We start from the raw sequence: 16,305 nt of genomic DNA on the forward strand, positions 1-16,305 counted from the left end.
AGAGCACCACCAGTTAGCACCACCGGTTAGCAGGTGTGCATTACACTCCCAGTCATAATGGGACACCCTGAATGAGCAATGAGCTGAACTCGCTGTCTTTATAAAGTGCTGCTGGCAAGAAGAGATGTTACAGTTTTCACATGTGAGACTTGCACAGTAAGAACTCTGACATTTTATCACGATTTAGTCAACATTCCCCAAAACCCTTTGACAAAATTCCCATTTATTATTCCAAAGTTTCAGGCTTTAACTTTCTATAGAGTGAGATTGTTATGTTGCTTGTAGTTTAATGACTTCATCTGAAGTTTTTCAGTTGTTTTTCTTGATTGGTGAGAGATATCTAGGGTGTTTGGGCTCGAACACGTGCATTAAAGTTCTGAGATGGAGATGTGAAGGACATTCACATTAGTGACAACAAGATCTTCCTTCAGATTAGAACATCAACAACATGGTTCAGTTTTAGCACTAACCTAGCACACCTAGCCTATCCAAGCATGCCGTTAGCACTGTCGCAGACATTTCAGCTCTTGTCTCCAGGCGAAACCGCCCAAATTGTCCGCTCGGCTTTTCCCCAATCCGTCTCGTTGGGATTCTTGCGGAGAGGGGCACAGTCTCTTCTTTCTCAGGACACATTAGCCGGCCGAATTCAGCAAATGCTCTTGGAGAGAATGCCTTATTGTTTTTGTGAATTTTGTGGGAAATCGCAAAAGCTAATCCCTGGATGTGTGACTTTGATTAAAAAAAAATCCTTGTTGCTTTTTCTTTCTGTCTGTATCCTACTTCCCGTGGAGCCCACTCAGGCCGGTCAGGGACAATCAAATAGCCAAAATCTCACAGGCCTCATTTTAGTTGGAAGGGCTCAGCCGGCATTGGGTAAATATGAAAATGTTGACTAATCAGTTGCAAATGACCTTTGACCTTTTCAATTGGTGATGGGAGAGCATTTTCATTACTGTGTTTTAAAAAAATCAATGATAACCATGAACTTGGCCCAGTCTCTCCTGTATTTTGTCTTATCATTCAGTGACATAGCGACAAGTAAATCAATCCATAATATAGTTCTTCTAATGTGTGTATAGGAGTAAATGAAAGACCTGCCCATCTCGTGAGCCACTGGACTTAAAAAAAAATGTTATTATTACCATTTGCTGGCTGTATGAGGCCTGAATCCCTGCCGGAGTGCTTTGATTTGCCTGGGATAGTAAACTCGGATCGCTCTGTTTCTAAAAAAAAAATAAAAAAATATACACACTGAAGCTGCTCTCCTCCAGCATCGTGTCAGCTCATATCACTGTCAGACATATTACATGCTGGCTGTATCACGTGCACAAAGCCATCATATTTTTAGATACTGTCAAGTCATATCATTGCTATGTTGTGTATCTGTGGTGGTTTTGTTTCACTCGTGTGGTACAGGACTGTCTCCCAGTGGTCATAGATGGAATTAAGGCTTCGTATTTATTGTTTCAAAAATGACTGCTATTCTTTGAGGCTCATAAAGCAAATGAATGACTATAATACAAGAACAAACCCTGTTTTATTTTCTCCTGTTCATGTGATTTAATTGTTAATCAATATTGCTATTCAGAACTGATCACCTTTTCCCTTTTTTCTTTCTAGCAAAAGTCTGTCAGTCGAAGGAAGTGTGCTGCCTGTAAGATTGTTGCTCACACCGTCTGCATAGAACAACTGGAGAAGGTATAACTCTGCCTGTGAGGATACATAAAGACACAGAGGTGTATATTAGTCCTTATGACTACAAGTAAGGTTAGTCTCTGTCCCAAAGACTCTGTGCCTTAAATAATCACAGAGATGTGTGAAGCAAACTGAGCGCTCTCTAGAGCAGGGGTGTCCAACTCCAGCCCTGGAGAGCTACCGTCCTGCAGCTTTTAGATGCATCCCTACTCCAACACAGGCCTGGTAACAAGCCATTCATTTATTCAGCTGTGTCGGAACAAGGATGCATCTACAAGCTGCAGGACCGTAGCTCTCCAGGACTGGAGTTGGACACACCTGCTCTAGACCTTTTACATGTTGGAAATCTAACATGGATCCAGTGTTGATTGCTGTCCAGCTAGTAATGATTCTTTATGTCAGTGCAGTCTAATTCATCATTCGTCATTTGTAAGCAGAGGACAACAGGTTGTGTTTGACTGAGCGTCCTGTCTGATCTGCAGTTTCCCGGCTCTAAAGCTATTCTTATGGATGCCACCCTACCCCTCAGTGACCCCAGCTTTAGAGTGAGATACACAGAACTCCTCCTTGTCTTCATCTTTCTCTGTCCTCTCTCCTCATCTCTGATCCTCGGTCTGATGGGACTGCACAGGTTGATCGTGGGTGCTGTCTGAACCTTACGTCAGTCTGTTATAATGAATCACTGCACAGCAGCATGGGATGAGGGCTGGTTTGGCATATGCCACTCAAAAATAATTATTGTTGATGGAGATGTCATTTCCACTGGGAACAAGTGTAGGTATTTAGACACTGAGTGAATCAATGTGGAAGCTAATCCAGGGCAGACTCTGAAGGGTCGTCAGGGTCCTTTTTTCTGAAATCCTTAAAATTTGGTCCTTTGATCTTGTTTTTCTTGTGGTGTGATAATCTGATAATCTTGACGGTATGGGTGCTTTGATCTGAAAACGCAAGGAGATCTTTGATCTGAAGCTGCTTTCTGAAACTGTTCTGGTGTAACTATCTAAAAGGGCCACGATTGGTTGCAGAGACAATGCCAGGATGGAGGAAGCGTTACACAGTGCTAACTAAAGATGTGTATTGTCACACCTGTATGACATAATTCAGGGCTAGTGAACTGATGCTTGGGGGGTCCCCCTCTGCTTGTTCCTTTCTGTCAGCGAGTCCTATTAAGGAAGTCATGACCCCTAACTGTAAGACACATGACACCTAATCGCCCTGGGTCCACAGGCATGTCAGTGCTGTGAACATTTTGTGCTACTTACCCTGGAAATGTGCCAGTCAGAGACCCAGTGTTCAGCTGTGCCGTTAGACTCCGGTAACCCTCTTCTTCTTCTCTGCTCCAGATTAATTTCAGGTGTAAACCATCATTCAGGGAATCAGGATCCAGAAATATTCGAGAGGTGAGTTCTGGTTTCTTTCTTTCTCTGAGTTTTTTGGGGGGTTCAAACTTGCTGCTGCAGCTGGATCATCGTACGGTCACAGCCATAAACACTCACGTTCATTGAATTCTGAGTGTTGTAAATTTCTGCTGTGTTTTTTGTGTGTGCTCAGCCTATTGTGGTTCGCCATCACTGGGTGCATCGGAGACGACAAGAAGGCAAATGCAGACAGTGTGGGAAGGTGGGTGGAAATGATTCTCTTACTGACGAGCAGTAGTGCTGTTGTCCTAAACATCTGCTTCACATCTTTAACTGAACAGAAGTAGAAACAAGTCCAGTATTTCATTTTTATAGCAGTTTCTCCTTCTTTGCTTCCAGGGTTTCCAGCAGAAGTTTGCTTTCCACAGTAAGGAGATTGTTGCCATCAGCTGCTCGTGGTGCAAACAGGCTGTGGGTATCAAACTGATGTCATTCATGTCTCCAGAGCTCAATAAATGCACATATTATAACCATGCATTTCTTCCATTAGTACCACAACAAGGTTTCCTGCTTTATGCTGCAGCAAATTGAGGAAGCTTGTCCAATGGGTGCTCATGCTGCCCTCATAGTTCCACCCACATGGATAATTCGGGTCAAACGCCATCAGGTAACACTGTTCTTAGTGCTTTCTGCTAAGGTGTTGGCATGATTATGCCTTTTCTGATGTTCTGAAAAGAAAGCTCAAGCCATCCTGCTTCAATTATGAGGTCATTTTGTTGTCTGCTGTCATTCAGGCAGCCATCAGTCAGATTAGTGGTTGCTGTTTCATGTTACTGCAGGTACTTTAAGTGGTGTCTGGATAGAATAAAAGGAACTGTTTAGGGGACTAGTGATGGCAGTACACCCTGATGAAATGATTTGAACTCAGCTGGTTTTTCTCTATCTCACAGTCATCGATGAAGTCCAGTAAAAAGAAAAAAAGAACATCGTTCAAAAGGAAAAGCAGCAAAAAAGAGGTTAGTCTTGTGCTACAGTGTGTGCTAAGTCATACTGCAGATAAAGCTTGAACTCTGACTTCTGAAGCAAACAGCTTCAGAAGTCTAGTGTTGTTTGTGATTCTTTGTCATCTTAAATTGAACACATGAACACTTTATTTTTGGAAAAAGAACCTTTGAACAGCACGTTTCCAGTGATGTCATCCAAACATGGAGAGCAAGCTCAGCCCCGGTTCACATGCTGACATCTTTGTACAGTCCATGCATCAAAGTTAATGCCTTACTTACATTTATACACATTGTAAAGATGCTATATTACTCCATTAAGGGCAGTACAGTGGTGCGGTGGTTAGCACTGTTGCCTCACAGCAAAAAGATCCTGTGTTGAGTTCCACCACCTGGCCAGGTTTGCATGTTTTCCCCGTGCTTGTGTGGGTTCGCTCTGGGCACTCCGTCTTCCTCCCACACTCCAAAGACATGCCGTTCTTGGGGTCAGGTTAATCGGTCATTCTAAATTGCCCACTGATGTGAATCTGAGTGTGAATTGTTGTTCGTCTCTACGTGTTAGCCCTGCGGCAGACTGGCGACCTGTCCAGGGTGTACCCTGCCCCTCACCCTAAGACAGCTGGGATAGGGTGGAGCCTATCCACAGCCAGGGTCTGTGAAGGTTCTCAGTCATCCAGGTCATCGTAGTCTAAGGAGCTTGGAAAGAACAGCGTCTGGACTTCTTTGAGTTTCTTGAAGATGTTTCTTAGAACTGAAGACACTTCTCAGTTCTAAGAGACAATTGGTGGAGAGTCCCAGATTTAAACCCTATGGGAGTGTCCCCAAGAGGGTCATGGACCCCCTATTGATCCTCTACCTAATCACACGAGCCAAGGTGTGAAAATGGGTGTAGGTCACAATCAGCCAGGTGGACCCATTGTGAAACCTAGCCCTACCCTATCATGTGATTTCCTGAGGTCAAGTGGCCAGGATGTGAGTGGGCGTCAAGGTGTCTGGGAAGGATCTCAAAGCTGTATCACAGATGGCAGACAGTTGGTGTCATAAGCCCCGCCCTCTGTTCAAAGATGGTCGTTTCTTCACAGTGGACATAGATGGCTTCTTTCACTCCTCTTTCAAACCACGATGACCTGGATGACTGAGAACCTTCATAGCCACAGCTGGGAGAGGCTCCAGCCCCCCCGCGACCCTGCAAATGATAAGAGGACGAATGGACGGATTTATGAATAGCTATAGATGATTGTAATTGATTGTAATACCGCAATCAGTCTATTTTCTAACTCTAGTTGTATTTTCTTCTATTTTTATTTTTTTAATTTATTTTAGTAAAATGTTGATGTGAATGTGTGTAAGATGCACTCACTTTATTAAATTCTCATAAAAGTCAAAGCAGTGCTTTTTTCCATGTTCACTTTCTGTTCATGTGTAACAGGACGTTTATGAGGAGGCACCAAATTAGGAACAGTCTGAAATGTTCTACAGTCACGTACACACACACATTAAATATTATTTCCATTATGATGACTGGTTAATATTCTTTGTGTGTGATATAAAGCCTATTTTGTAAGACATGACTTGCTTTTTGTTTGGAACAGGAAATCTTCAGATATCTTCTAATGAGAAGCTAAAATAGCTTATTATTTTTTAATATTTAATATTTTTTAAATACTGCAGTGAACAACAGCTGCTGTGCTTTTGACCATCTGAGCAGATCCTTTTTTTTTTCTCTGACAGGAGGGGCGGCAGTGGAGGCCATTCATAATCCGTCCCATCCCATCACCACTTATGAAACCCCTGCTTGTGTTTGTCAATCCCAAGAGTGGAGGAAACCAGGTACTCAGATTTGATATCAAACTCAGATATCAAAACAGGTGCACACCAGGGCAGGCATACAGTCAGTGACCTCGCCAATCCAACTAGGTACCGTAGTTCTCGGGTCATAAGCCGCTACTTTTTTCCCACACTGTGAACACTGCGGCTTATATTGACGTGCGGCTAATGCATATTTTTTTTCATGCGGCCAAAAACATTTTGCCTGGTAACAGTAGACCAATCAAAATGATAAGTAGTATATATACGGTATATATTTTTACCGGTTGTTAAGAGACGTTGTAATGTTGTTTGTGCACTGTTCCGTAAAAAAACCATAAGCAACGTAATTTGTGTGTTACCGATACGTACGTATACTTAAAGGTAGCCGTGTTACAGGCGCTGTTCGAGGAAAAAAAGCATTAGCAGTATGTATTTTTGTATGTTACCATAACGTTTATGTTACCATGTTTATGTTACCTTACGGATTAAATTAAATGTTAAAAATCCTCACGTGTAATATTTCTGTGTAAATATCTCATATTACAAGTGAAACGCATACGGCTTAAAATCCGGTGCAGCCTGTACAAGTACAAAATTGATTTTCTTTCTACAATTAGAGCATGCGGCTTTTAATCAGGTGTGCTCTGTAGTCCGGGATTTACGGTAGTCCTATTTTCGTCCAAAATGATTTAGATCTGTTGTTTTGGGCAACAGAAAGTTTTAAATTTTAAATAAAAAGCAATAAACTACAGGACAAAAACTGGAAAAATAACTAAAATATAAACTAAAACAAAGTAAATTCGAAACAAAAGTAAAATAATAACTTGGTCTAGTTAACTGTCCAACTCATTACCAAAGAAAGAACATTAGTAATCAATCATGTCATTGTTAATGTTTGAGGCCACAATGAAACAAACATGAACATATCTGTGGACTCACAGGAACAAAAACTGTGTGACCAACTGTGTCTGACTGACTGCTTCTCTGTTGGTCAGGGCACTAAGATTTTGCAGTCCTTCATGTGGTATCTGAACCCCAGACAGGTGTTTGACCTGAGCCAAGGAGGACCAAAGGAGGGGTTAGTGTCTCACACACATGCACATATACATACTCATATACAGTTGTGTGAAATAATGTTTTCCACCTTTCTGATTTCCTGTTTTTTGTTCTAGGTTAGTCACCCTTAATGTTTTAGATCATCAAACAAAGTTAAATATTAGCTAAACAGACGATAGCATAAGTTAACACTAAATACAGTTACTAAATAAAGGTGTTTATTATTGTTTATTATTAAAGGGAAAAAATTCCATCCCATCCTCGCCTAACATAAATCAACTGCGGTGGTAAAGCTTTCATTTCTCTAGCCACACCCAGGCCTGATTACTGCCACCACCTGTTCTTAATCAAGAAATCACTTAACTAGGACCAGCCTGACAAAGGGAAGTAGACCAAGACCAGAATGAGAGCCATTACCCACAGATGGCAAAGACAAGGAACAGCGGCGAACCTTCCCAGAAGTGGCCAGCTGGCCAAAATTACCCCAAGAGCACAGCAACGATTTATCCAAGAGAGCAACATCCAAAGAACTGCAGGCCTCACTGGCCTCAGTTAAGGTCAGTGTTCATGATTCCACCATAAGAAAGAGGCAGAGCAAAACTGGCCTGCAAGGAAGAGTTCTGAGAAGAAAACCACTGCTGAGCAAAAGGAACATAAAGGCTCGTCTCAGTTTTGCCAAAAAAACATCTTGATGATTCCCAAGACATTTTGAAAAGGAACATCGTACCAACAGTAAAATTGGCTGGTGGTGGTAGTGTGATGGTCTGGGCCAGGACCTGGGAGACTGGCTGCAGTAAATGGAACCATCAGTTCTACTGAAACATCCTGAAGGAGACTGTCCGGCCATCTGTTTGTGACCTCAAGCTGAAGCACACTTCTGTTCTGCAGCAGGATAATGATCGAAAACACACCAGCAAGTCCACCTCTGAGTGGCTTAGTCAAAGTCCTGACCTATATCCGATTGAGATGCTGTGGCATGACCTTAAAAAGGCGGTTTAAGGTCAAAGGGGTCGAGGATTGAAAAAACCCCAAATGTGGCTGAATTACAACAATTCTACAAAAATGAGTGTGCCAAAATTCCTCCATCGCGCTGTAAAACACTCATTGCCAGTTATCACAAACGCTTGATTGCTGTTGTTGCTGCTAAGGGTGGCCCAGCCAGTTAATAGGTTTAGGGGGCAAACGCCTTCATTTAGAAACTGGGTTTTGTGTTTACTTGTGTTGTCCTTGTCTAATATTTAAATTTGTTTGATGATCTGAAACATTTAAGTGTGACAAACATATAAAAAAACCAGGAAATTGGACACTTTTTTATACCACTGTATATACATATTTGCTGATCTGCTGTGTTAGAATGAACACTGAATTAACCATCGACCTTTGTCTTGTAGTTTGGAGCTGTATCGTAAAGTCCATAACCTAAGGATCCTGGCCTGTGGAGGAGACGGCACTGTAAGAATGACCACATGTACCATTAATATGTTCACTTTGCAAAAGTCATGTACATTTCCATTCAGCTGCTGCCTGGGAATATGTAATTATTTACTAGCTAGAATGATTTCTCTTACCTCTATTTCCAAATAGTCTCAGATACAAGAAAAGTATGCTAAATTGCTGATCATTAGCTACAAGAGCAAAAACTAGAGTGTTTTTGCACTCCCAGGATCTGGGGACTTGTGGACCTGCTGGACCAAGCTTTTTAAATGTGCACATCTGCTTCTTGTCTGAGCCCGCGCTTGGACAAAACAGAACTGTAATAGTAGTACAAAGCCCTGCTTACACCATTCTTGCTTTTAATCAGGGTGTAAAACTACAAATCAAATGAATTATAATGTGTATTTAATTTGCATATTATTTAGACTAGGAAGGAAGTTGATAGATGGATAGATAGACTTCCAGTTTCAAACTTTTGGCTCTGCTTCCCCTCATGAGATCTGGTTTAGAGATGCTGTTCTTTCTCTGACATCACTATCACAAAGTCTCAGACCTTTGCTGATTGGAGACTTGTCCCCTTTATTTTGCAAAATCTCTAGTGATCAACTTTCTGCAGAGTGCTTTAGAGGGCTGTCCCTGCAGGCTACACTAGCTGCAGGTTGATTTAGTTGAATGAACCTCTGACTGGCAGAATAAATCCACGAGTGTCATCTTAGCACTGCTTCAAGGAAACCTTACTTTTTGTACTAAGGAGTTAAAATGTTCAATGCCACTAATTAGCTTCCATTTGATTGTTCTGTACTACCTGTCTAAACCAATCAGTTTCTGACCAGTATCTTTATTTATAATCCAACAGGACTAAACAATCAAACAATAAATATGGTAATTCATATCATATCAAGCCTTTTAGTGGAAGCAAAGTGAAAGTGTAACATGGAGCATATTTAAACTGAAATCAAATTCTCATTCCCACCGCTTCACACTCTGCTGCGAACTGTTCCATTCCCCTGATGAGGGCAACAGAACCACATCATCTGCGAAAAGTGGAGATGAGATTCTGAAACCTCCAAAGTGAAAGCCTTGCACCACTTGGCTACACCTAGAGATGCAGAACAGAGGGTAGCTCTGGCGGAGTATATCACCCACCGGAAACGAGTCCAGCTTATTGCCGAGCTGCAACAACTGTTGCAGCTCGGCAATAAGCTGGACTTGGATTGAATGGCCCGAGGACATGGTCAAATGCCTTCTCCAAGTCCACAAAGCACATGTAGACTGGTTGGGCAAACTCCCATGCACCCTCAAGTATCCTTGAGAGGATAAAGAGCTGGTCCAGTATTCCATGACCAGGAACACCACCTTGTTCCTCCTGTATCCGAGGTTCGACTAACGGACTTTTTTACTTTCCAGCACCCTGGCATAGACATTCCCAGGGTGGCTGAGGAGTGTGATCCCCCTATAGTTGGAACACACAGTCCCCCTTCTTAAAGATGGGAACAACCATCCCAGTCTGCCAATCTAGAAGTACCGCTCCTGACCTCCATGCAACATTGTAGAGGCGTGTCAACCAGGATAGCCCTACAAGATCCACAGCCTTCAGGAACTCAGGGTGAACCTCATCCACCCCATGTGGCCTGCCACCAAGGAGCAGTTTAACTACCTCAGTGACCTCACCCCCAGAGATAAATGAGTCGTCCCCCTCGTCCTCAGATTCTGTTTCCTCCACAGAAAATGTGCCAGTGGAATTAAGGAGGTCCTCGAAATATTCCTTCTATCGCCCAAAAATGTTCTCAGTCGTAGTCATCAGTGCTCCACCCGTACTATGCACAGTGCAGGTAGAGCACCGCTGTCCCTTCCCGAGTCGCCTGACGTTTGCCAGAACCTCTTTGAGGGAGTCCAAAAATCTTTTTCCACGGCCTCGCCGAACTTCTCCCACACCTGAAGTATTGCTTCAGCCACTGCCCGAGCCGCTTTCCACTTGGCTTGTCAGTACCTATCAGCTGGTTCCAAAGTCCCACAAGCTAACCAAGCCTGATAGGACTCCTTCTTCAGCCTGGTGGCTCCCTTCACCTCTGGTGTCCACCATGTGGTTCAGGGGTTACTACCACCATGACAGGCACCAACCACCTTGCGGGAGAAACCCCAACGTAGAGGCAGCAAGCCAAGGGGATACTAGGATACCCACGCCAGCCCGCTGCCTTTCACCAAGGGCAACTCCAGACTAAGTCCAGCCCCTCTCCAGGAGACTGGTTCCAGAGCCCAAGCTGTGCATTGAGGTGAGCCCGACTATACCTAGCTGGTACCTCTCAACCTCACGCACTAACTCAGGCTTCTTCCCCACCAGGGAGGTGACATTTCATGTCCCAGTCACTAGTTTTGGTAGTCGGGGATCGGTCTGCCAGGGCCTGCTCCTGGCCGCCACCCGACACACATTGCACCACTCCCCTACAGTGCCTCATGCGGGTGGTGGGCCTACAGGAGGATGGGCCCATGTCCTTTGTCGGGCTGTGCCTGCCCCATGGACTAAGGCCCGACCGCCAGACGCTTGCCTCGAGGACCCTCCAGGGTGGGGCCCAGTAACCCTATCCCGGGCAGTGTGAACTGTTTCCTCAATGTTCTACTCGTAGAACAACATAGATCCTGGGATCCTCTGGGAAACACAAACCCCTCCACCAGGATAAGGTAGCGATTCACAGAGGGGCATGATTAACTCACGTTATTAAAAAATAACCAGGTTTGTTCATTTTATTCTTTGTTTAATCTGTCTGCACATCCTTTAGTGCATATGTATATGTCTCACTTTTTTCAGTGATTTCACTTTGCAGGAGTTAATACGTCTGTGTTTATCAGTTATAGTATGTATTGCAACTATAAGATTATTACTGAAAAAATCTACAAAGTAAATTATTTTGCTGGATTATATTCTCATCTCCGTTCTGCACACACACTTCTTCTTTACAAAAGCGTATAGTGACATAGACTTACTCTCTTTCCAGAAGTGGTGGCTTCAAAGCTGCTGTCTGCAGGAGGTTTAACATATTAATTAAAATAAAATGAGAAAAGTTTTCAGTCTTAAAAGAACTAGTGTTGTCAGCGTTAATCTCGTTAAAATTACGTCAACGCCATAATCGCATTAACACGGCAAATCTCTGTTAGCGAGTTAATGCGTATCGCCCTGTCTCACACAGGGCGATGTGTGTGTGTGTGTGTGTGTGTGTGTGTGATGATGAGTGAATGGTTTGTGTTTGTTTCTTTTTTTTCCCCCTTCTTTTCCTGCACGGCGTCAACGCGTTAGTGTGGTTAGCTCGTTTAGCTCATCGAGGCGTTAGCACGGTTAGCTCGTTAATGCGTTAACGCCTTGCAGCCCCACGCATGGGGCAATCTGCATTAACTCACTAACGGGGATTTGCCGCGTTAATGCGGTTATGGCGTTGACATAATTTTAACGAGATTAACGCTGACAGCACTAAAAAGAACATATTTAAAACTTTCCAGGAAAAAAAAAACAACAAATAGCCACTGAAGCCGAAGAAAATGAATGATGTATCCATCACTTGATATGATTGTATGTGTTGTGTATTAGAAACTTATAAATCTGTGTATATCTTCTCTCAGAAGCTTTCAGTCAGCAAAGAGAAGCATCTGAGAGAAGTCTGTGCAGCCAGTATGGACAGTTTGTCCCCTGGTCTGAAGAATTTAGGACTGAAAACATCCTGGAGGAATATGTCTAAGTGTGTGTGTGTGTGTGTGTGTGTATTGAACCAGGTGGGTTGGATCCTATCGTGTCTTGATGAACTGGCATTAACCCCCCAGCCTCCGGTTGCTGTGTTACCACTTGGGACAGGAAATGACCTTGCTAGGACCCTTAACTGGGGAGGGGTGGGTATAAACTAAGAAACACACACACAGCTAAAATGAATAAATCCAGACTCCAGTCGCTGGCTGCTGGAAATCAAACTCCTTTGTATCAACATTTATCACATCTGCTAACTCTTGTGTGTCTGCCATGTTCTTACGTTTAGATTTACCTCCAGTCTGTTTATAGGTTTGGATTAACCCTGAGTTTCACCTGCTGCAGTATCAGTTTTTGGAAGTAACTGGTTTTTTTTGTTTTTTTAAATCAATTTCTACGGATGAGTAAAGAATGAAGTAAAAGAGCCATGCAAAGTGTTTTAGTGAGCCTTTGACTTGGCATTAATTCTACAAGTGTCTGCAAAGTGCTGGATGGATGGAACACCATTCTTCCCAAATTTATTTTGGTGGTGCCTTAAACATGGGTGCATAATCAACCACAGGAGGGCCATAGCTTTTTTTTTTTTATTTTAATGTATTTTAATTTTGTGCTCTGTGGATGTTTGCACTCTGGAAAGCATGCTATGATGAAGGTGAACCCTGATGGGTACAAACCCTTCCTGCTAGAGAGACAATCCGAACCGCTGCAGCAGATTTAATGTAGAGGTCAAATGTTCAGAATTTTCCTTAAATGTGTCACATATCTGTATATTTGTGCGTGCATTTCTGTATGTGTTACACAACCCTGAATGTATTCCAGGGCTACACAGATGAACCTCTGTCTAAGATCCTGTCTCATGTGGAGGAGGGAACAGTTGTCCAGCTAGACAGGTGGAACCTCCTGGTTGAACCAAACCACAGTGCAGGGGCTGAGCCAGATGAACAGCAAACTGATAAGGTCAGTACACACACACACACACACACACACACACACACACACACACACACACACACACACACACACACACACACACACACACACACTCACTCACTCACTCACTCACTCACTCACTCACTCACTCACTCACTCACTCTCACTCTCTCTCAAGCAATGGATTACCAATGCAACTCAGCTAACCAGTGTGGATAATTTAAAACGTGTGTGTGTGTGTGTGTGCATGCTCTCAGCTTCCTCTGGATGTTTTCAACAATTACTTCAGCCTTGGATTTGACGCCCACGTGACTCTTGAATTTCATGAGTCGAGAGGTACAAACTCCACAAAGATTCACATTCTGACTTGGCTTGTTTGGTAGCTCTGGATGAGGAGCATGTGCTTCATTTACTGTTTGTCTGTCTGCCTGTGACTGTTTTAGAGGCCAACCCAGAGAAGTTTAACAGTCGTTTCAGGAATAAGATGTTCTACGCTGGGGTGAGTTTACCCTGAAGTTTAAAATCATGTTGGAAGCATCTCTCTTTAATAATGATCCAACTTAAAGGACCACTGCTCATTTTTCAAATTCTGTTCTAATCAGTCAGTGATGTCTGTGTGACTGGTGCAATGAGTGAGCAAAGAGTAAGGGCCTGCTTTGATTTCATGATGCACTCCTGCTTGTCTCACACAGACGGCGTTCTCAGATTTCCTGATGGGAAGCTCCAAAGACCTGTCAAAGCACATCAAAGTGGTGGTGAGTAGCTGTCAGCCAAACCTCTCTGTCTGTCCGATTCAGATCTTATAAACTGTATTCAGATACAGTAGAGTATGGGCCAAGCAAGAGAGTACTTATCATTGGTAACTGCAGTGTGTGCACACACCCAGTCAAATGTTTATGGACACTCCAGCAGGTGAAGCTTGAGGAAGGACCAGCTGAGTGAGGCAGTTAGTCTTTGTGCTGCTCTTTGGCATTTTAGGACTTTTTAATGGCAGAAGGTTACTTTTTCCACGATGATGCCAAAGTGGGATTGATGAGTTTAAGTCCATCTGTTTATCTTTTCCTCTCTTTGTCTCCCTCTCCAGTGTGATGGAACAGATTTAACATCAAAGGTTCAGGACTTGAAGCTACAGTGCCTGGTCTTCCTCAACATCCCCAGGTCAGTCAGTATACTGACATAAAACTCCTACTTGTACACATTACCATCTATGTAAGCTGTGACTAGTAACACAAAGTGGAAGTCAGGCTGCTTGGTGTGCAACATTAACAAATATAAAGGGGTACTAGATCCTAAGTCAGCCCTATCAGGAGCACTTTGGTTACAAAAGCACAGTATGTTGTGTTTGTCATGTGTTGTTACATTAATGGCGAGATTCACATTGGTCCAAAGGCACATTTCCTATTCAGAATAAAGAGAAGCAGGGCAGCTGTAAATATCATAAGAGATCACTGCAGCTGCAGCGGAAAGTGTTTGAGCAACGTTCATTCAAACAAATAAAGCAGTGTTGGAAACTCATGTTGAAGCAGGTGTTTCTGTGTGTTTGTGATGGTACTTGTTGTGTTCCCAGGTATTGTGCAGGCACCACACCATGGGGTAACCCCAGTGAGCATCATGACTTTGAACCTCAACGCCATGACGACGGATACATCGAAGTTATCGGATTCACAATGACTTCACTGGTATGGCGTTCTCTCTGTGTCCTGGTAACCATGGTTACAAAGGAGGATGACCAGCTCCTACCTGAGAGCCTCTTTGTCTTGTGTTCAGTTTGTTTTTTGATTTAGAACGCATGTTCTTATTTAGACAGTATTTTCAGAACCTTGAAAAAAATCTGTCATAATTACAGAATTATGACAGATTATTAGGTGCACCTTGCTAGTACCACATAGATGCAGCAAAGTGCTGGGCGCAGTCATCAGAGATTTTGATCCATATTTACATGATAACATCACATAGCTGCTGCAGATCTGTCAGCTCCCTGTTCTTGATTCCAAACCCCATTCAGTACATCACGAAAGTGCTGTGGGTCTGTCTGAGTACAGTGAACTCACCTTCATGTTTGAGGAACCCGTGGTCAGCAACAATACTCTGGCAGGCTGTGGAGTTTAAACAATGCTTGTTTGGAACTTGGGACCCAAAGGGTGGCGAGGGGATATAATAATAATAATAATAATAATAATAATGGATTGGATTTCATATAGCGCTTTTCAAGGCACCCAAAGCGCTTTACAATGCCACTATTCATTCACTCTCACATTCACACACTAGTGGAGGCAGCTACAGTTGTAGCCACAGCTGCCCTGGGGCAGACTGACAGAAGCGAGGCTGCCATATCGCGCCATCGGCCCCTCTGGCCAACACCAGTAGGCGGTAGGGTATAGTGTCTTGCCCAAGGACACAACAACCAGGACAGAAAGGCCAGGACAGAAAGGCCGGGGATTGAACCGGCGACCTTCCAGTTACAGATGCGCTTCCCAACCCCCTGAGCCACAGTCGCCCCACGGATATGTACCAGCAGCAGCTTGAACAGTTTATACCAGGCAGGATGGAACTGTGCTCTTTGTTCTTTACACCAAATTCTGTCATCACTCATCATGCCAGGCATCGTTTTCCAGTCTGGCTGTCCAGTGTTGCCTTTGTAAACTGTATACTCAACTTCCTGTTCTTGGTTGATAGAGGGGCAAAAGGTGTGTTCTGCTACTATAGCCCGTCTGCTTCAAGGTTCTATGTGTTGTGCATTCAGAGATGCTCTTATGTATCCTTGCTTGTAACATGTGGTCATTTATACTCTTGCCTTCCAATCAGCTCGAAGCAGTCTGCCCATTCTCTTCTGACCTCATACGTCAACGTCAAGTTATTTTCTTGTTGATGTATTTATTTTATTATCAGAGGCTGCTATTCATGCTTGAATTCAGCTCTATGGCCAATTTAAACTCACTAGTTAACCAGCTGGTATGTTTGTTGTGGGCTGCAGATGTTTCAGTGCTTCCTGGAAAATGCAGACAGGTAGAACCTCCTGGTTGAACTTAGTTTCACTTAGATGGGACAGGTCTACATTTAGCTTTTTCTGTTTACGTTTTCTGATAGAAGCAAAGATATATCTTGATTATTACATAATTATTATTATGTTGTACAAATGAAGCAGGTTTTGAAAAATTGATGCCGAGCTCTTTAATAGCAGCTTTAATTGGACTTAGTGATTTGAAACTTCCACCATAAGTTGGAGTGTTGTGTAAAGGCACTGTATTCCATGCAGTCTGAACTCAAGTTGTTCTATGTGTGTGTGTGTGTG

General features: G+C 43.2%; 1 protein-coding gene across 14 annotated transcripts in view; it reads left to right on the forward strand.

Annotated features, from left to right (window-relative positions):
* LOC100698887 (diacylglycerol kinase zeta) overlaps positions 1 to 16,305 on the forward strand; it is a 101,703-nt gene that overhangs the window by 31,609 nt on the left and 53,789 nt on the right. For all 14 annotated transcript variants that reach the window (XM_025902740.1, XM_025902739.1, XM_019351247.2 and 11 more), the window contains exons 5-20: positions 1,621 to 1,698; positions 3,039 to 3,095; positions 3,247 to 3,315; positions 3,453 to 3,524; positions 3,604 to 3,720; positions 4,004 to 4,069; positions 5,786 to 5,884; positions 6,859 to 6,941; positions 8,311 to 8,371; positions 12,116 to 12,229; positions 12,903 to 13,040; positions 13,271 to 13,349; positions 13,457 to 13,512; positions 13,706 to 13,768; positions 14,098 to 14,171; positions 14,581 to 14,692. In XM_025902740.1, coding sequence (XP_025758525.1) covers positions 1,621 to 1,698; positions 3,039 to 3,095; positions 3,247 to 3,315; positions 3,453 to 3,524; positions 3,604 to 3,720; positions 4,004 to 4,069; positions 5,786 to 5,884; positions 6,859 to 6,941; positions 8,311 to 8,371; positions 12,116 to 12,229; positions 12,903 to 13,040; positions 13,271 to 13,349; positions 13,457 to 13,512; positions 13,706 to 13,768; positions 14,098 to 14,171; positions 14,581 to 14,692 — 1,338 coding nt within the window. The remainder of the gene's footprint in view (positions 1 to 1,620; positions 1,699 to 3,038; positions 3,096 to 3,246; positions 3,316 to 3,452; positions 3,525 to 3,603; positions 3,721 to 4,003; positions 4,070 to 5,785; positions 5,885 to 6,858; positions 6,942 to 8,310; positions 8,372 to 12,115; positions 12,230 to 12,902; positions 13,041 to 13,270; positions 13,350 to 13,456; positions 13,513 to 13,705; positions 13,769 to 14,097; positions 14,172 to 14,580; positions 14,693 to 16,305) is intronic.

Source organism: Oreochromis niloticus, linkage group LG23 (genome assembly GCF_001858045.2).
Source record: "Oreochromis niloticus isolate F11D_XX linkage group LG23, O_niloticus_UMD_NMBU, whole genome shotgun sequence".
NCBI classification, from domain to species: domain Eukaryota; kingdom Metazoa; phylum Chordata; class Actinopteri; order Cichliformes; family Cichlidae; genus Oreochromis; species Oreochromis niloticus.